This window comes from Cebidichthys violaceus, unplaced genomic scaffold, assembly GCF_023349555.1.
Source record: "Cebidichthys violaceus isolate CVI_PGR_0920_01 unplaced genomic scaffold, fCebVio1.0.p SCAF_10, whole genome shotgun sequence".
NCBI classification, from domain to species: domain Eukaryota; kingdom Metazoa; phylum Chordata; class Actinopteri; order Perciformes; family Stichaeidae; genus Cebidichthys; species Cebidichthys violaceus.
This window is the reverse complement of record NW_027176263.1, coordinates 16792630-16814090: the sequence shown is the minus strand read 5'-3', so window position 1 is coordinate 16814090 and position 21461 is coordinate 16792630. Positions and strand designations below refer to the sequence as shown.

General features: G+C 44.5%; 2 protein-coding genes across 2 annotated transcripts; both read left to right on the top strand.

The window, feature by feature from the left end:
• Positions 1–136: 136 nt before the first annotated feature.
• On the top strand, positions 137–6947 carry ctu2 (cytosolic thiouridylase subunit 2 homolog (S. pombe)). Its single transcript, XM_068727777.1, has 16 exons — positions 137–377; positions 1073–1138; positions 1648–1726; positions 1840–1899; positions 2091–2151; positions 2238–2347; positions 2894–3135; positions 3221–3356; positions 3469–3600; positions 4145–4236; positions 4419–4513; positions 4627–4725; positions 5458–5566; positions 6107–6173; positions 6342–6400; positions 6677–6947. Exons 1-16 carry the CDS (start codon positions 319–321, stop codon positions 6735–6737), a joined length of 1527 nt encoding a protein of 508 aa, XP_068583878.1. The 5' UTR covers positions 137–318; the 3' UTR covers positions 6738–6947.
• A 3291-nt stretch (positions 6948–10238) lies between these two features.
• LOC137885467 (E3 ubiquitin-protein ligase RNF166) lies at positions 10239–17238 on the top strand. The gene is made up of 8 exons (XM_068727766.1): positions 10239–10773; positions 11520–11676; positions 11934–12046; positions 12640–12754; positions 12947–13054; positions 14423–15814; positions 16235–16370; positions 16464–17238. The coding sequence occupies exons 1-6, from the start codon at positions 10622–10624 to the stop codon at positions 14486–14488; spliced, it is 711 nt and encodes a 236-aa protein (XP_068583867.1). The 5' UTR covers positions 10239–10621; the 3' UTR covers positions 14489–15814; positions 16235–16370; positions 16464–17238.
• The last annotated feature ends 4223 nt before the right edge of the window (positions 17239–21461 follow it).

Genomic DNA, 21461 nt, shown 5'->3' with positions numbered 1-21461 from the left:
AGTGATGTACAGGCTCTTTATTTCTGGTCTTCATCACTTGTTTCTCAATGGCCGCTCCACACCAGCTGGTGGCGGCAACGCGCCCAAAACAATCAAGAAGACGATTTTCTACGTCATCAAAAAGAGCCGCGCTTTACACGCGAGACAGCGGCGCAGTGCAGTAACGTAAATAAAGTTAGAGCGACTATTGAACGACAGTGTAGCGTCCCGTGTGTGTGCTGTCTGAACAGACCGACTCTTCTACGAGCTCACATAGACCCGGTCTCTGGGTTCAGTAGGACTAACGTCCACCGCTACAGCTCGTGAGCCGTCGCTCCAATGTGCCAGGTGGATGAAGACTACCGCGAGCCGCTGCAGCGCGCGGAGGAGGTGCCCAGGTGGGTCATTGCATCAGTGTGTGTGTGTACATTGACAGTAGTGCTGGCTGTGTTTCCTCTTTGAACACTGACGGCCATGTTTAACTCGGTCCCAGGTAATACGTCATCTCATGTCATCTTCTCATTTAAAGCTCTCTGAGGCAGGTGTGTGATTTTGGGCATTAAATTCAACTTAAAAAAGTTATGAGAGAGCACGTGCTGCCAACATGGCTTCTCTTTACCAACGAGTAACATTTGACATTGCTGAAGTATGCTGATGAGTTCCCAAAGTGATGAAGCCACAGACGACCCCACCTAGGAACCAGGACCCTCAGGGGCCCTGAGCAGAAGCTCCATGTTCGCTGCATGGCAATTGTCTTTGGTCATATGAGACAATGCTATTCATTAGGGGGGTAATCAGTGCACCACTCCCATACAATATCAACTATGACAGGCCCTGTATTATTAGTGCATGGTCCAGAATACAGTTTCCTCACACATGTCTGTAGTGTCTTGGTGGATAGGGGCCCAGCTCACCGGACCCTCGTAGAGGGGCTTTCTACTACTCAATGGACTTCCACAGTAGATGTAGACTAGATGTTTGCGGTGTACGACGGCACATGAATGTGTCATGAAATATGAATTCTTGCACGGGAGGTTTTTTTTGTTTGTTTTTTTAAGATGTGTATTGTTCTTTCATTTATTCGTGTTTCCAGGAAATGTGTGAAATGCAAAGAGGGGACTGCAGCCGTGGTCATCAGAGCAGGAGATGCGTTCTGCAGGTAAGACGCCGCTCACTGCTGCAGGACGTCACCCGGACGTTGTTCCTGGTGTCTATAGATGCGTTCTGTGATTTAAAAAGCAATAATAGAACATGTAGATAATGACCCAAAAAGGTCCAACTAGCTCCTCTTTAATAATAGCAGCTAGTTGGACCTTTTTGGGTTGAAGACGGACTCAAAATCAACTCCCTGACCCACTGCCAGTTTTTATTCGACACGGTCTTCAGCAGTGGTTCAGGAAAAGGTCTGCATCTTTCAAGAAGACCATGATCGTTATGCAGGACGATGCTCTGTCGCATGAAGTCCTTAAAGATGACACGACCCCCCTCCTCACCTGACCCCATTGAGAACTTGAATCCTCAAAAATACAACTTGTCTAATAATAGTGCACACAGTGTAGTGTTACTACATCTGTGGGTAGAACAGATCCCATGTTCATGATGCGTTATAAACATACTTATAATGTGTTGTAATCTGATTACCTCACATTGGTATCACGTCTCTGTTAGGGGCTGCTTCAAGGAATACTTCATCCATAAGTTCAGAGCCGTGCTGGGCAAACACCGAGTCCTCTTCCCCGGAGAGAAGGTGAGCGCTATTCTGTGCTTTATTCTCTGAAGAACAATATAGATGGATAGATGGATGGATAGATGGATGGATAGATGCACTTATCTCTCTATATGTGACTGGTGTGGTTGCAGGTGCTGCTGGCTGTATCTGGAGGTCCTTCTTCCTGCTCCATGCTCAGTCAAGTCCAAGAGGTAAAAACACGGTGACTTTGAGACAACGGAACAGGAAGTGGAAAAAATGCTAACTCATTCCAATCGCTGGATGATTTCCACTAATGATCTAATGTGTACCCACATCCTGGCCCCCGGTCCCCCGACGTTCAATGAGTGAGTGAGTCCTCCTTCTCTGTGGACTGATCTGAAACGCTCCTCTTCCTCCCTAGGGTTTGAGTCAGAACGCTCACAAGAAGTTGAGATTCTCACCCGGCATCGTCTTCATAGACGGTAAGTGAACGTGGCGCCTGAGTGTAAATCCTGTTGCTGTGTGTCAGGAGGACTTTGGTCATTGCTTGTGTGTTGGTTCCCCGCAGAGGGCGGTGCTGTGGGTCAGTCTGCGGAGGACAGGCGGAGGACGGCGGCTGAGCTGCGGGCCGTGTTCAAAGCTACTGGGTTCCCCTTCCTCATGGTGCCTCTGGAGCAGGTCAGCGCCGTCTGTTGAGGCTACATCTCACACTAATCCGATCAACCCCGGAGTTTGAAACACCGGAGAGGTTCGGACACGCTGCCGACTCCAGGGTTGGATTGTGGTGTGACGGAGACACCAGCGGGCCCTACTTAATCGGGTCTTAGACGAGTGTTGACCAAATTTCTTGACCCATAATCTATTAAAACTTCATGAAATGTGTCTATTTGAGTATATAGAGGGAGATTATAGAGGACGATCTTAAGTATCAGGCACGGCCTTTTATTATTGAAGAGTTCTATAACTTAGCAACCAATCTACTTCCTGTTTACACCGGCACCCGCATACCCAGTGTCCATGCATAGTCATGTGATCACGTGGTTCGTTAACGTGACATCCAGTCAATGGAAAGCTCCTTTCAAACATTCCTTCCTGTCAGTTAACGGTTGTCGTTACTTAAAGGTCTTATCGGCGGTCTGCTGAGGTCGAACCTGTAACTACGCTGACAAACGGCCTACAAGAGATCAGACGTGTTGCTGAACGTGTCCTCCGACCTCCTCTCAGGTTCTGGACCTCCCCAGTTCGGTGGTGGCGGCGGCCCCGGCGCCTTTGGAGCGATCAGCCGGCGCCTACAAAGCGGCCGTGGGTCACTTCGTCCAGAGCGACGGCGTCGGCCGCCGGACTCCGCTGGAACGGGAGGAAACCGCTCCGGCTGCCGTTCAGGAGTCCAGCACCGCCTCACTGCAGCAGCTGATCGGCTCTGCTAAGACGCTGACGGCCAGAGAAGACCTGCTCAACACGCTAAGGTCCTACAGTCAAGAGATGACTCGAACACAAACTCGCGTTGAGAAAAAAAGTCCAGTCTGTAATTTTGCCGTGTTCTCCTCAAAGGCAGCATCTGCTGGTGCACACGGCTCGCACCGAAGGCTACAGCAAGGTGATGCTGGGAGACAACTGCACCAGACTGGCCGTCAAACTGCTCACCGGTATTTCACTGGGCAGAGGAGCACAGCTGGCTCAGGACACGGTGTGTATGCGCTGCTGGACTCCAAACCCAGAGGGTTGTGTTCCTGCTGCTTGATGACGTTAGACGTGAACTCAAAGGACCACTGTTATACTGTGTGTGTTTGTGTTAACAGGGCTTCTCAGACTCCAGGTATGGGGACATCGTGTCAGTGAGGCCGATGAGGGACTACTCGGCTAAAGAAATAGCTTACTACAACCGCGTGTTCGGCGTGCCCTCTGTTTTCATACCGAGTCTGGACACGAAGGTGAGATCAAGCAGCGGTCGTGACGGTAACGGGGTGTCGCACTACGGGAAGGGAGCCAGGAAACCACAGGAGTCAAGTATTGAGCCAATGTGTCCGTGTTCATGTACACCCGGGACTGGACTACCAGGGGTTAGATCAGCTGTGCGTTCACACGTTCTAACCCTTCACACGTCACACTGACCACGCTTCAGCCCTCAATGAGACGTCGGAGCCGTGCTGTAAGACTCTTGGTTGAGTTGGCTCCAAATGCTCCGAGTAAACTGAGGGTCCCTTGAGTAAGCGGTGATTCAGTGGATATGTGATGGGCTTTTATTGTGAAGGGTAAGCTGTGATGTGTGAAGCTGTTATGTAGTTTATGTAGCGATCTGAAGCGGCTCCCTTTGTGGTCTGAGTAGTGTTGGCCAATCACGTTTTGAGGTCTCTGTTCAGAGAGCTTCACATGTTCTCCCAGCTGGATATTTTGAAGCTCTGCACTGAACGGTTGTTTAAAAATGATATTCTGTTTAAACTGGTGCATTCAGTGCGTTTTGTGTTCTTCCCACAGACAACAGACAAGTCCAGCATCCAGCGCCTGACGGAGAGCTTCGTCACCAGACTGCAGGCAGACTTCCCCTCTACTGTCAGCACCATCTACAGGTCAGCAGGACCCTCAGCCACCTACATGAGCACACACTCTGCAGCAGGCACTCGATGTGACAGTACATCGATTAACTAGACTAGTCTACCCAGCATGCTCCACACACACACACACACACACACACAGAGCAGCTTTTGAAGCCCTGGTGAGGTGCGTAACGCTCTGCTGTGTTTGGCCGTAGGACCAGTGAGAAGCTGCAGACGTGTAAGAGCTCCTCCACGGCCGACCACTGCGACAGGTGTCTGCTCTGCATGTGCGCCCTGGACACGGCTGTTGGTGAGTGTTGCATGGAGTGACTTTGAACAACGATAGCTACGCCTATGAGCCACTGAGGGACAGACGGGCTGGACCTTAAAGCAGACCTAATGACGTCGTCTTTCCTCTCTTAGAGAATGCTTCAGCCTTCCAGGCCACGCTGATCTCGGAGCAGCTCTCTCAGACTAAAGCACCAGGAGCTACCAGTGCTGCGGTCCCAAGACCAGACCTAGGTACAGTATCCGGTCCATGAACACGTCTCACTTCCACTCAGGGCTTCGAGGTGTCTTGCAGAGCATTAAACCTGTCAGAGAAGTACTACTTACAATATGTGTTGTATTTCAGCGCTGTGTTCATAGCAGCAGGCGACCACCTTGCATTCTCTCTAGTGTCCACCAGGGGGCGACTCCTCTGGTTGTATAGAAGTCTAGTCTAAAATGACTCTACTTCTCTCTTGATTTATTCCCTCAGTAAACATTGTAAACATGAGTTTATGGTCTCAATCTCTAGTTTACAGTCTTCTTCAATACAGCATGATGTTCATTTAGTACATTATGCTCCATTTAGAGTCAAACAGACCAGAAAGCAGGGGATGATTTAGGGGCGGGGCTTACTGTGATTGACAGGTAGCTGCTGCTACTAGAGCCCTACGCAGTGTCTCTATGTCACTCGCATTCCAAATATGGTCACTTCTGTTCATTGGTTGGGAAAATCGCCAAACTCGAGGCTTCAAAACTTCAGTCCTCAAACCAGTGGATGACGTCCCGATGACTGCTTCCACTTCTCATAGACAGTCTGTGGTTTATAGCGGCACAGCTAAGAGGTTGGTTTTGTAGCACCAAAGCTCCTCCAGCTCAGGTCACATGATACGCCTGCCTTTAGAATCCTGCAGTACCGTAAAAGTCCACAATTGAGTTTCCGTATTTCTCAGGCATTAAAATGGGTTTCCTGTGTTTTCATTAAAGCTCCAATGGAGCCAGAATCCACTGCTGCCCCTGGACAGTGCTGCTCCTCCGGTGGAGCAGAGGATTGTGGGAAAGCAGCAAGTGGTGCAGGTTGCTGTTCGTCTGCCAAGTAAGTGTTCAGGGATTTATTGATCGAATGTAAACGGGGATCACACCGACACTTAAAAGTCCAAAACACACAGTGTTCCTCTTACCTGTAGAGCCGTTTGTCAGTCTCATGGTGTTGGTGTGAGTTTCAGAGTGTTTGAGGTATCGACGGGTTTTCCAAAGAGCAATGTATTCTTCTGTACCTGTACTTCTTCTGTACTTGTACTTCTTCTGTACCTGTACCTGTACTTCTTCTGTACCTGTACTTCTTCTGTACCTGTACCTGTACTTCTTCTGTACCTGTACTTCTTCTGTACCTGTACCTGTACTTCTTCTGTACCTGTACTTGTACTTCTTCTGTACCTGTACTTCTTCTGTACCTGTACTTGTACTTCTTCTGTACTTGTACTTCTTCTGTACCTGTACTTCTTCTGTACCTGTACTTCTTCTGTACCTGTACTTGTACTTCTTGACACGAAATGAGAGGGTTGTCATTTATGGGTTATCATGCAATGGTTCTGCCGGTCTGGTCCACTTGAGATCTGGTCTCTGTGTGTTACAGGGGACCAGAGGGCACCGATCTGAGGAGCCTGCTGTGTTACAGCTGTCAGCTGACCATCAGAGACATGGTGAGTGGAACACACTCAATTCATCCTTTTCTAATATAATCTAAACTTTATTTGTTTTGGATCACTCAATCTAAATAGAAAAGGTAGTTTGTTTGTCTCTTGTAGTACTTTGTCCCATGTCTTTCCTTTTGTTTCGCTGCTCTGATGTCCTCGTGTCTCTTTGTCTAGTCGTCGGTGGAGCGTCTCCCACACTACATCCTGTCTGAGGCTCAGAGGAGGCAGAGGAGGTAAGTTAATAATAAGGATCCCATCTCCTTTACATTAAACGACCCACTTTAGAGGACCGATCACGGCCCGGTCAACTGCTCCCCGACGTCAATTTCTGACATGTCAGCGATTTTAATGGACCGTCTCAGGTTCCCTAAAGAGTGAAACAACACGTCTCCAGTGGGACGCCGTCTGCCCAGCTTTACTGCTGATCAGTAATGAGACACCTTCCCTTCCACATGGACATTATAACATCAGTGTAGACAATAGTCCCTCCGTTGTGTTGTGTCCTGCAGGTCTCAGATGAGAGAGGAGATCGGTGAGTTCCTGCTGGACGAAGGTGACGAAGGCGATTAGAGGAAGAAGTGACGCTGCGACAGTCCTCTCTGAAGAAACGTACAACAACTATATCAATGCTTAACACGTCTCTTGATCTCCATGTCCTGTAGGTCTTTTCTAACAAGGTCTAATTCAAACATCCACTCAAACCCAGCACACATGCTATCAGTTCACTGTTACTGCAGTCCACAAACAACACAATAAAGTGTCTATTTTTACTGCTTTCCATGCCGTCTGCCACGTGTGTTCATTCATCCATCCATTCATCCATTCATTCATCCGTCGAACCCAACACTCTGAAGACCTTTAATCAGAAAGGTCTTCAGACTGTACTGGAGTTTGTTAAAGTGAAGCTCATGTGAAAGGCCTAAAATTACACATGAAAATGAAAATGTCTGACTTCCTGTTGGGTTCCCTAACATTTGAGATCGCACCCTTTCAGTACAAACAAGACAAATAAACAGAAGTCCATTCCTGCAGTGCATATTTTTATTTTATTGCATCATCAGGAATGTAATCAGCAGCAACAAAACCATCCTCCGGGCAGAAAATATGGCAGACGTCTTCACATTTAACTAGAGCACCAAACAGCATCGAGTCCTCCTCCTCCGGTCCCACTGGAGTCCGGCTCTCTGTGGGTCAATGCAGCGTGACCCTGGATGTCAACGTGGAGCCAGGGGCCTGTACTGCGAAGCAAGTTCAACATATCCAGGGCTTCTTTTGGTTGTTTGGTAATGGATGTGGTCTGTGACGTGTCCCACTGCAACACACAGGGCACATAAGTGAATATGTGATATGAATACATAGAATATATCTAGTCGTTTTTTATTTTTTTATTGTTTCTTACTGCCGGCGCTTCAGCTGAAAGGCTAACATGTTGTCATACACACCATGAGTTGTATCGTAATAATATAATATAATATTATCTGTCATTGACCTGATATTGATCTGTTATAGATCTGTCATTGATCTATTATAGATCTGTTATTGATCTGTTATAGATCTGTCATTGATCTGTTATTGATCTGTTATAGATCTGTTATTGATCTGTCATTGACCTGTCATTGATCTGTTATAGATCTGTTATTGATCTGTTATAGATCTGTCATTGATCTGTTATTGATCTGTTATAGATCTGTTATTGATCTGTCATTGACCTGTCATTGATCTGTTATAGATCTGTCATTGATCTGTTATTGATCTGTCATTGATCTGTTATTGATCTGTTATAGATCTGTTATTGATCTGTTATTGATCTGTCATTGACCTGTCATTGATCTGTTATAGATCTGTCATTGATCTGTTATTGATCTGTCATTGACCTGTTATTGATCTGTTATAGATCTGTTATTGATCTGTCATTGACCTGTTATTGATCTGTCATTGTTCTGTTATAGATCTGTCATTGTTCTGTTATAGATCTATCATTGATCTGTTATAGATCTGTCATTGTTCTGTTATAGATCTGTCATTGATCTGTTATAGATCTGTCATTGATCTGTTATAGATCTGTTATAGAGCTGTCATTGATCTATTATAGATCTGTCATTGATCTGTTATAGATCTGTCATTGATCTGTTATAGAGCTGTCATTGATCTATTATAGATCTGTTATAGATCTGTTTTTGATCTGTTATAGAGCTGTCATTGATCTGTTATAGAGCTGTCATTGATCTATTATAGATCTGTTATAGATCTGTTTTTGATCTGTTATAGAGCTGTCATTGATCTGTTATAGAGCTGTCATTGATCTGTCATTGATCTATTATAGATCTGTCATTGATCTGTTATAGATCTGTCATTGATCTGTTATAGAGCTGTCATTGATATATTATAGATCTGTTATAGATCTGTCATTGATCTGTTATAGATCTGTCATTGATCTATTATAGATCTGTCATTGATCTGTTATAGAGCTGTCATTGATCTATTATAGATCTGTTATAGATCTGTCATTGATCTGTTATAGAGCTGTCATTGATCTGTTATAGATCTGTCATTGATCTGTTATAGAGCTGTCATTGATCTGTTATAGATCTGTCATTGATCTGTTATAGATCTGTCATTGATCTGTTATAGAGCTGTCATTGATCTGTTATAGAGCTGTCATTGATCTATTATAGATCTGTTATAGATCTGTCATTGATCTGTTATAGATCTGTCATTGATCTGTTATAGAGCTGTCATTGATATATTATAGATCTGTTATAGATCTGTTATAGAGCTGTCATTGATCTGTTATAGATCTGTCATTGATCTGTTATAGAGCTGTCATTGATCTGTTATAGATCTGTTATAGATCTGTCATTGATCTGTTATAGATCTGTCATTGATCTGTTATAGATCTGTTATTGATCTGTCATTGATCTGTTATTGATCTGTCATTGATCTGTTATTGATCTGTCATTGATCTGTTATAGATCTATCATTGATCTGTTATAGATCTGTCATTGTTCTGTTATAGATCTGTCATTGATCTGTCATTGTTCTGTTATAGATCTGTCATTGTTCTGTTATAGATCTGTCATTGATCTGTTATAGATCTGTTATAGATCTGTCATTGATCTGTTATAGATCTGTCATTGATCTGTTATAGATCTGTTATAGATCTGTTATTGATCTGTCATTGATCTGTCATTGATCTGTCATTTATCTGTTATTGATCTGTCATTGATCTGTTATAGATCTGTCATTGATCTGTTATAGATCTGTCATTGATCTGTTATAGATCTGTTATTGATCTGTCATTGATCTGTCATTGATCTGTCATTTATCTGTTATTGATCTGTCATTGATCTGTTATAGATCTGTCATTGATTTGTTATAGATCTGTCATTGATGTTATAGATCTGTCATTGATTTGTTATAGATCTGTCATTGATCTGTTATTAATGTCATTGATCTGTTAATGATGTCATTGTTCTGTTATTGATCTGTCATTGATTTGTTATAGATCTGTTATTGATCTGTTATTGATCTGTCGTAGATCTGTCATTGTTCTGTTATATATCTGTCACTGATCTGTTATTGATCTCATTGATCTGGTATTGATCTGTCATTGATCTGTTATAGATCTGTCATTGATCTGTTATAGATCTCATTGATCTGGTATTGCTCTGTCATTGATCTGTTATAGATCTGTTATAGATCTGTCATTGATCTGTTATAGATCTGTCATTGATCTGTTATAGATCTGTTATTGATCTATCATTGATCTGTTATAGATCTGTTATAGATCTGTCATTGATCTGTTATAGATCTGTCATTGATCTGTTATAGAGCTGTTATAGATCTGTCATTGATCTGTTATAGAGCTGTCATTGATCTGTTATAGATCTAGTATCACTTGAACAACACACGTTGCTTTGCGACACGTTGATGTGTACATTCGTAGGCTGCTGGTTCATCTTTCTTATTCAGGACTTTTGGCCCAGTTCGCTTGCCGTCCGCCTTTGAACCGGCCTGTGGGGTTGTAGTTCTTAGAGACGTAGAGAGCCGTGAGGAGAGGACGGTCAGGACTTCAGCCTCCACAAAGGAGAGCGCGCGGAGGGTCTCTAACGTAGCCGCTCCTGTTGTTCGCGAGCGTTTCTTCCAAAAGCGCTGATCTGACAACCGGGTGGAGCAGCAGCACGCGACCTCCGTCAGTCTGTAGATCGCGGTTCTCTATGCGGGTCGTCCTCGCGGCACCGCTCCTGATGTGTACCTCTGCTGCGGGTCTCCAGCTCGGGACGGCGCCGCTTTGGTTTATTCACGACATGTTTCGTGATTAGTAGAGAGGACGGCCGCCATGTTTGCACGGCGCACATTCAGTGCGCTGCGCGGCTGATGCTACCAGCTCTCTCTTCGGTGTCGGATCGTCGGGAGCTGTCGTCGACGGTAGCGGCGTCCTCTCCCGCTCCGTGATGGCGATGTTTCGGAGCTTCGTCTCGACGAGCACCCAGCTCCGCCAGCAGCCCAGCGGCGGCCCGGCCGAGGGCATCGAGAGCCAGCTGTCCTGTCCCATCTGCCTGGAGGTGTTCCACAGACCCGTCAGCATCAACGGCTGCGCGCACACGTAAAGTAGCCTCTCTTGTTTGGACGCGTGTTGTTGTTGTTGTTGTGTGTACGGTAACGTTACGGCTCATGAGTGTGTGTTGGTAGCAGCAGTTCATTAAACAACAAGCTCCTCCACTGGAGGAATACCACTCAACTATTTGACATCTGTGACTAACAGCTTCTCAAATGTGGCTGTGTGTGTGTGTGTGTGTGTGTGTGTGTGTGTGTGTGTGTGTGTGTGTGTACATTTTCACTCCTTCTGCCGTTCATCTTTCACGGTTTCTCTACAGCTGCACCAGTAACTGCAGCTGTTATAACCTGATCTATAGCTAATACATAGAAATGTCATTATTTATGATGCTGTGTGATAAAACAGATGATAAACATGTGTTATGCATGAGAACACAGTCATTATTGATACACAGATGTGAGTGTTATTCTATGGTGTTTCCAGATGTTCTGACAGACTACAGATAGTGAGCGGGCGTACAGCGTTTATACAAGTTATACAAGAAGATATTAAGAAGTGTGTTTTCTTTACTGTATAATCACCTGACGATCAGAATCACTGTGTTCGTTGCCTTTATAACGGCTGTCTGAATATGATCTAGGTTGGGCCCTTCATAGGAGGCTAGTACAGGTCCTCCTCAGAAGCAGTCCAGAGTGAGCCCAGACACACCTGGGACTGCCTCTCCCTCCTCGCCGGTTCTCTCGAGCGGCGACTTGAACCGTCTCTCCCCGTCTGTCCTCTGTCGTCTCCTCCAGGTTCTGTGGGGAGTGTCTGCAGCCTTGTCTCCAGGTGACCTCGCCCCTCTGCCCTCTCTGTCGCGTGCCCTTTGACCCCAAGAAGGTGGAGCGTTCCTCCAGCGTGGAGAAGCAGCTGGCCTCCTACAAAGCACCCTGCAGGGGCTGCAGCAAGAAGGTAGATACTGAAGGATAGCATTCCTGTTAGCAGCTCTCCATCATGGGTGTGTGTTCATCTGGTCGAACATCAATCATCACTTACACAGCTGTAGGTACAGTCTATATGTTAGCCACATGTTTCACCTCATGATGGAGAGTGTGCTGGACAGAACAGACTAAATGAACAATGTTGTCTTTGTGGTATTGTTAATGTGTGTGTGTGTGTGTGTGTGTGTGTGTGTGTGTGTGTGTGTGTGTGTGTGTTCGTGTTCTCAGGTGGCTCTGGTGAAGATGAGGTCCCACATTGCTTCCTGTTCTAAAGTACAGGAGCAGATAGCTAACTGTCCTAAGTTTGTCCCTGTGGTGCCCACCTCCCAACCTATACCGAGGTACACACACTCTGAACACACACTCTGAACACACACTCTGAGCACACACTCTGAGCACACACTCTGAGCACACACTCTGAACACACACTCTGAACACACACTCTGAACACACACTCTGAGCACACACTCTGAGCACACACTCTGAGCACACACTCTGAACACACACTCTGAACACACACTCTGAACACACACTCTGAGCACACACTCTGAACACATGCTGTGTGTGTGTGTGTGTGTGTGTGTGTGTGTGTGTGTGTGTGTGTGTGTGTGTGTGTGTGTGTGTGTGTGTGTGTGTGTGTGTGTGAGTTCTTGGTTAAGGTGACACATTTGAAAGGCCAGTGCAGGAGAAGATACTCATTCCTCTAGTTTCAGGCGCAGAACCCCTCTGCTGGAGAACCAGGACCAGTCTCACTAGAACTCCATACCATGTGCTGTCTGGAGCTAGAGCAGACTCACTCTGACTCACACTGCCTGTACAGCGTATATATATATCATGTGCTGTATTGTACGTGTACACACGGCGTACATAGAACAGGTTGAAGGAGCTTGTGCGAGCCTGTGGTGATCCAGGTCTTCTGTCCATCTGTGTGCAGCAATATTCCAAACCGGTCGACTTTTGTGTGTCCGTTCTGTGGGGCCAGAAACCTGGACCAGCAGGAGCTGGTGAAGCACTGCATGGACAATCACCGTAATGACCCTAATAAAGTGGTAAGAGACCAACTCACACGCGTTCCTGCGGGAACCTTGTAAAAGAACTTTAACATTTAAACAACGCGTATCGTATGTAGCTGACTAAGGAGGCGGGGCTGCCTGGTGGTGTTGGTTTCAATGTGCTGACCGCCGGTTCATGGACCTTTTGTTCAGGGCCCCAGGAACACAACATTGTTTCTGTGTCTCCAGGTGTGTCCGGTGTGCTCCTCCATGCCGTGGGGAGACCCCAGCTATAAGAGCTCCAACTTCCTGCAGCATCTCCTCCACAGACACAAGTTCTCCTACGACACCTTTGTTGTGAGTCCAGTGCTGATGTTTCAGTAACAGCGGTTGGTTTTGGGGGGGTTTGGATTTCCTTCATGATTATGGTACAGGCAGCCAGAGCTCGTTATAACCTAACCCAGCAACTTCCAATGCACCATTCAAACAACCCTTGGACACGAAACAGTGAGCAGCTAGCTAAGTGACCAGAGGACAGCTTCACCTCTACCCTCACGGTGGATGTTCTCATGTAGCTGAGAAGCTGCAATATACACTGTATATAAATACTGTGAATCCACTGTCGTCAAAGTTCAGTGGCCCTCCACAGAGCGTGTCCAGTCAGACGACTCTCTGTGTCTGAATGATGCTTTTATTTTGTAGAAAGTCTTTTTGCTATTAGCTGTTCTGTAGTTTAGTAGATGGAGAACAAGACGCTGCAGAATGGTTCAACCAGACCGACGAGTGAAGACAGTTGAATCAGCGGTCAATGGTAGAAGAAAGTGGAAGCTTTGATCCAAACAGGAACAGCTTCCTGTTTCGGTGTCAAGAGTTTCACAATAAAAGCAGCCGAGAAGAAGCTGGAATGAACTTTAGCAAAGCTCTTCTTCAGACTTCACAAGAGAAACAGAAGGTCAGTCTAGGTTAGCACTGTTAGAACATCAGCTGAACTACTCACAGCTCAGAGAGACTCACTCAATATTCATATGTATTATAATATAGAGCTCAGTAATGTGGGAACGTCCACTGATGGACATTTGAATCATTTCATTCTTCTTCTTTTGGGGACAAAACTAGTTTAAATGTGAATAATACATTTGGTGTCTTAAATACACTGTTCTAATGACAGACAGAGACATGTAGACAGACAGAGAGACAGACATGTAGACAGAGACAGACAGACAGATTCAGCGTTACACTAAAACAAAGCTCGTCATTAATGTTTTGACGTTATTCCAGATTTCTATTAAAGACGTGAACATGTGATACATGTCATACTGTGGTGCACTCAGTGTCTGATATCCAGAGTCATATGTCATTCATGAATATGATCTTTTACTGTCCTTACTTGAACAGCATCCAGTAATATTAATGTCCACTCATCAGGTGACGCTTTCACTATAAATGTGACTCAACTGTATTTGATCAGAGATGAATTAAAGGACCAGTTCTTCTCAAAGACCTCTTTCCACCTTGACTTCCTCGTCACGGTCCGAGTTAATACATCTGAAAAATGAATTCTTTTGACTGAGAGAAGGATTTAATTCTTCTACCATTATACAAACCTGTGAGACGGGTCTTTGATGTGGTTTCCTAGTGACCTCCTCCTCACACACTGGGTGCTGGTGGTCTGTGAGGGATGCTCTTCGTGGTTTGCGGTCACCAGTGTGTGTTTCTTTGTGTCAGGACTACAGCATCGATGAAGAAGCAGCCCTGCAGGCGGCTCTGGCTCTGTCGCTGGCTGAAAACTGACAGCGATCCCTCCCCAACCACATCGTCACCGTGATGACTGCCCCCGTCCTGTCCCGTCCCTCCAGAAGAAGCTCCTGACCCAGCCCGGTTCACGTGGTCTCTACAGAGATCCACATCACAAAGGAGTCCAACCAGCTCTGGATTTGGTGGTGCCTCGCTTCCTCTTTGTGTCTCCCGGTGGAGCAGGACGGCCAGTCTGCTCCGTCTCCACTGCTTTCATTTGATTTGACGACGTGAAGACGGAAACAGCTTCAGTTCACCTGGACCGTCTGCACCACCACCACCGCTGCATGAGGGTCCACATGGAAACATGTTGACTCTGAATCCCTCATCAGTGGCTATGCTATGCTACTATTCACTGTAAGTAACTTATTCTTTAGATAGGTCTGCGGTGAGCAGGTTTGATGAGCTAACAGTAGCTAGCACGCGAGAGCTAATAAGGAAGTATTTTGCTGAGGTAAACGGAAACAATGAAAAGTATAAAATACAACGAGTCAACAGCTACTGTATTCATCTCCAGTAATGTCGCTGTGTAGTATTCTCATCTGAGTCTTTAACATGCGCGACAGAAGAGCTCCTCCTGATGCTCTGCAGGAAGGTCCACGTGACTCGTTGACTGAGTGAGGTCGTATGGTGACACCCGATATGATGCATCATGAAGTCATGAGGTAGAGATATGATACATCATGAGGTAGAGATATGATACATCATAAGGTCATGAGGTAGAGATATGATACATCATAAGGTCATGAGGTGTAGATATGATACATCATAAGGTCATGAGGTAGAGATATGATACATCATAAGGTCATGAGGTAGAGATATGATACATCATAAGGTCATGAGGTGTAGATATGATACATCATAAGGTCATGAGGTAGAGATATGATACATCATAAGGTCATGAGGTAGAGATATGATACATCATAAGGTCATGAGGTGTAGATATGATGCATCATGAAGTCATGAGGTAGAGATATGATACATCATAAGGTCATGAGGTAGAGATATGATACATCATAAGGTCATGAGGTAGAGATATGATACATCATAAGGTCATGAGGTGTAGATATGATACATCATAAGGTAGAGATATGATACATCATACGGTCATGAGGTAGAGATATGATACATCATACGGTCATGAGGTATAGATATGATACATCATAAGGTCATGAGGTATAGATATGATACATCATAAGGTCATGAGGTATAGATATGATACATCATAAGGTCATGAGGTGTAGATATGATACATCATAAGGTAGAGATATGATACATCATACGGTCATGAGGTAGAGATATGATACATCATAAGGTCATGAGGTATAGATATGATACATCATAAGGTCATGAGGTATAGATATGATACATCATAAGGTCATGAGGTATAGATATGATACATCATAAGGTCATGAGGTGTAGATATGATACATCATGAAGTCATAAGGTGTAGATATGATACATCATAAGGTCATGAGGTGTAGATATGATGCATAATGAAGTCATGAGGTGTAGATATGATACATCATAAGGTCATGAGGTATAGATATGATGCATCATGAGGTATAGATATTATACATCATGAAGTCATGAGGTATAGATATGATACATCATGAAGTCATGAGGTATAGATATGATACATCATGAAGTCATGAGGTATAGCTATACATAAAGTCATGAGGTATAGATATGATACATCATGAAGTCATGAGGTATGGATACGATGCATCATAAAGTCATGAGGTATAGATATGATACATAAAGTCATGAGGTGTAGATATGATACATCATGAGGTAGAGATATGATACATCATAAGGTCATGAGGTATAGATATGATACATCATGAGGTAGAGATATGATACATCATAAGGTCATGAGGTATAGATATGATGCATCATGAAGTCATGAGGTATAGATATGATACATCATGAAGTCATGAGGTATAGATATGATACATCATGAAGTCATGAGGTATAGATATGATACATAAAGTCATGAGGTATAGATATGATACATCATGAAGTCATGAGGTATAGATATGATACATAAAGTCATGAGGTATAGATATGATACATAAAGTCATGAGGTAGAGATATGATACATCATAAGGTCATGAGGTATAGATATGATACATAAAGTCATGAGGTAGAGATATGATACATCATAAGGTCATGAGGTATAGATATGATACATCATGAAGTCATGAGGTATAGATATGATACATCATGAAGTCATGAGGTATAGATATGATACGTCATAAGGTCATGAGGTGTAGATATGATACATCATGAAGTCATGAGGTATAGATATGATACATCATGAAGTCATGAGGTGTAGATATGATGCATCATGAAGTCATGAGGTATAGATATGATGCATCATGAAGTCATGAGGTATAGATATGATACATCATAAGGTCATGAGGTGTCGATATGATACATCATAAGGTCATGAGGTGTAGATATGATACATCATAAGGTCATGCGGTGTAGATATGATACATCATGAAGTCATGAGGTGTAGATATGATACATCATAAGGTCATGAGGTGTAGATATGATACATCGTTGTCACTGATAAGTTACCTAACCCTACCATATATGTATGAATAGGAATATGTTATGCAGGATTTTGAATTCCTATAAACTAGAGATTTTATATTTCCATTATTCTTGTTTTATTTTATTGTTATTTTGTACGCACACAACAATGGAATTTGTTAAAATAAACCACTTCAGAAACAACATTTTTGAAATGCCTCGTCATGTTTCTGTCGGCAGCTGTGACTCAGCTCCACAATGAGCTCCAGCTTCTCACTCCGTTACTGCCGGCGAAGCACATTCTGCTCCACACCACTGAAGCTAAAGGCCTCTGTCCAACATATCATAGTCTGCTACTGCATCAAAGATGAACTTTAGTGGACCAGGACCCTGTTTCAGAAAGGGCCAATGTCGAGAGCGGGTCATCCTTTATTCAGAAGATCGGCGGTTGTATCCGGATCCTGGACCTAAAACCGACGTTCTCCAAAAAGAGAGAAGTGGTCAGAGAGACCAGAGAGACCAGAGTCTTTAACCAACAATGAACAGACTCTTATAGGTTCATTCTTCACACGGACAGTTTAAATCCAGTGTGTCTCATATGTTCAGAGACCGTGACGATTATTAAGAGGAAATGGTGCAAAGTTACGAAATCATTTCACCTCAGGTTGATAGCAGACCACCTCAAGGTGTCACTCAAAGAGAACCAGGACATTCTGATGTAGCATTTCAAAATTAAAGCCCTTCAAAATCGCATGCATGATCTAACTTCAAATCACAAGAATCTCATAAATGTGAAGTTAGCTCATGCATGCGATTGAAGGGCTTTAATTTTGAAATGCTACATCAGAATGTCCTGGTTCTCTCTGAGTGACACCTTGAGATGGTCTGCTATACACCTGAGGTGAAATGATTTCGTAACTATGCACCATTTCCTCTAAAATCCCATCTGAAATTAGGCAAATTGTCTCATGAATGTGTTTTGAAGTTAGATCATGCGTGCGATTTTGAAGGGCTTTAATTTTGAAATGCTACATCAGAATGTCCTGGTTCTCTCTGAGACTCTAGGAGAGTTTAGGTCCTACACTCTAGGACCTAGAGTGTAGGACCTAGAGTGTAGGTCCTCCTCTAGTGTCAGTTCTGGACAGTCGGGGACGGCGTGTCAGTGTCTGCTGGTTACATCACAGCTTCTTTTCAAAATAAACAACAAAGGTTGACTTATTGTTAAGGCTTTACTTCAGCAACAAAACTCCTTGGCAAGGCTTCCGTGAAAAGATCCTGGGTTGGGTTGAAAGAACTTTACTGATGTTTGTAATGTCCGGAAGTTATTTAACAAATCACTCAACTTGGCTTCACGCGGGACTCTTATAGTGGTGTCCTGAGGGTTTGACCCATCCATCCCCAGCTCCCACCTGCCAAACCCGAACCTTCTCGTTATTGGAACCACATCAGTTGCTCTGGCCGTCTAATGACATGGATGGGTTTACATTGGAGTTAGTTGAAGGTCCGGGGCGTCCCGTACAGATAGAAGCAAGTCGCAGCAAGACAGAGACGAACATACTCTGTAAAAGTGTTTGGACTACAACTGGACATTTGAGGACAGCAGTGGTGGGCCGTGTGTTTTGTACCTGGGCCTTCAGTGCTGTCCTACTACAGTTGAACCACCTCCTCATAACCTCATTATGACGCCACAGCTACGGGTATTATTAGTTTCTAGGGGTGTAACAATACACGTGTTCCTATTAAACCGTTCGGCACGAAGCTCTCGGCTCGGTACGCATTACGAATCAAGCAATACATTTGAATAATACTATTGCGTTTGGAAAATGCAGAAGCTTAAATTGTGGGAAATATAATGTTTTCGGTGGAGCCACTGCGCTCAAACTGGCAACCCACATGACGTCACTGGCCCAGTGACCAATCACAGCGCACGTTAATGCTGACTACTCGTAGGCCACCTCGACAGCTCTGACATGTCAAAGAATACGCCCAACATGTCAAACTAAAGATCTGATTGGTTGAACATGATGACAATAAACAATGTCGTCCACATCTACTTTAAACAGCAAAGGCTTCCTAGAGGGCCTCTGGCCTCTCTCCTTACCTAGAGACATAGAGGTGAACTCTGATTGGATAAGAGCTCTACTTAAAAGAAGCTGCACTGGAAGCAGAGCAACAGAGGAAGACAGGAGAAAATAATGAGAATACATGTAGCTGTGATGGTTCCACCCATCTTGCTGAATCTCTTTCTGCAGGTAGCTTTGGTTTAAATGACCAGGATTTGGGATATACGTCATATATATATATATATAAATCATTTGTGAATTATTTACAGTGAGCACCACACATGAAATCTGCCTCCATTGTTTTCTCTCATTGTATCTACATGGAGAGGAAGTAAGACAATATGTATTATGCAATTCTTTAGTAGCCTTTTAGTAGATGAATTTAACAGTAGCAGGGGTCAACAATATGTTCAGAGAATGACTGGAGAGACACACACACACACACACACACACACACACACACACTTCCAGTCGTGGTGGAAAAAGAGGAGGGGGTGTGATGACTTGGCATAGTTGGAAATGTTAGCGCCTCACTGAGCTGCTTTTCCACACACACACACACACACACACACACACACACACACACACACACACACACACACACATCCAGCTCCCTCTCTCCTGTCTGGCTAATAACAAGTCACCCTCTCTCTTCTCATCACTCATACAAACAAAACTAACGTTGCAAAATGTTCACACTGTGTGTATCTCCACTGACATCAAATGTCAGCATTTTTCCCTCACAATATCTGCTTATAGATAAACATTGTTATGTTTAAGCAACTCAAAGCACTTCATTAGCAGCGCTCAAGTTTAAATTCAGAGCATATCTATTGGCTCACGGTCCTGAACATAGTGACGGCTGAGCCGGTACTGAAGCCAGCTAGCGGTGCCAACATTGCTAACAGTGCTGACAGGGAGCAGTGTTGACCTGAGGGCGGCGCTACGCTTCCACGACAACGCCGTCCAGGCTCACGGCGTCACAACCGCCGTACGGGTGGTGGCCATAGGCTAGCCAGCGGGGCACACTCACGTGCACTAATGTGCACTAACAGGTAAGCGTGGGCAGCCAAGCTACGTCAACCAATCACAGAGAAGCTCTGATAACAACACACACACACACACACACACACACACACAGGGAGACTTCTTCTCTGCTCAGGTAGACGTTACTGCTCTGTGTCTTTGATAAGACAATAGTTATCTGTCGATACATTTATTCTCCGATCGTCATATGAAGAACTTCTAAGGTGAGGAAAATAACTAAATATTGAACACGAGAGCGGACATGTTGACAATCTTTCCCTCAAATCAATGACGTGTTTTAGTAACTTTAAACTCCCTTCAAGAAGTCAAAATAATATTTCCTCTAAACTTTTCGGTGGTATTTGATCAGAATGTTCTTGTAACTTTGCATCTGGAAATCACATCTGCAATTACTGTTGTCTTCTCCTCGTCTCGCCCCTTTGCTTTAAAGGAGCACCGCCAATGTTACGCATGAAGGTTTGTTCAGAGGTTGGGCCTGAGGAGAGCCTGAGGAGAGCCTGAGGAACACGCGGTTTGAAGGTGTCCACATGAATCAACAGTGAATGTATCGACGAACAAGTGAAGCGTGTCTCAAGGCCTGATAGAGCTCCATCGTTGAGCTGAACCTAGCGCAGTAACACACTATTTTCCTTCCAACAGGAACCAATGAGCTCGTAGAGACAGAGAAGGGAAGTCAGAACGTGTCGACAGATGGGCTCACACGTTGTTGGTTTGGGTCTTTATCAGGGAACCTGTTCTGTCTTCTTCTTCTTCTTGTTTCAGGACTTTGAGATAGTACGTGTGCTGCAGAGCTGTAGAGTTGAGACTTGACATTTTAACGGGCGGCATTCATATCCCTTCAACACAACCTTGACTGCTCCCTCGTCTTCCCCTCGGCTGACTCTTCTCGAGCCTCTGACCTTCTTGATCCCGCGTTGAGTTAGAACACGCCGGCAGGCGTCTCGCTAACAAGCGTCACACCGTGTCATTTGCGGCGCATCGGAGGCCCGTGATGAGGCGCTTTATCCAAACGCTCACATTTACTGTGGAAAATAGCGACATAATCACACACATTTGTGCCGCTGTATCCGTTGGCCTGATATTGTAGCGTAAAAATAGGCCTCGACGGCAGCTAAATCCGGTGGCGCTGTCTTGTATTACTGACACACTGTGAGATGGAGAGCTGCCCTCATGCCTAATATAACAGCTTGGCCTGTATTTATAGGCCTGCAGGGAGTCAGAATAGCATCTGTGTGAATTGAAAAGGAACCCGACTGACTGGTTAGGAATATTTAGATCTTGTTCCACAGACAGTTACTGTTCATAGCATTCCATTACAT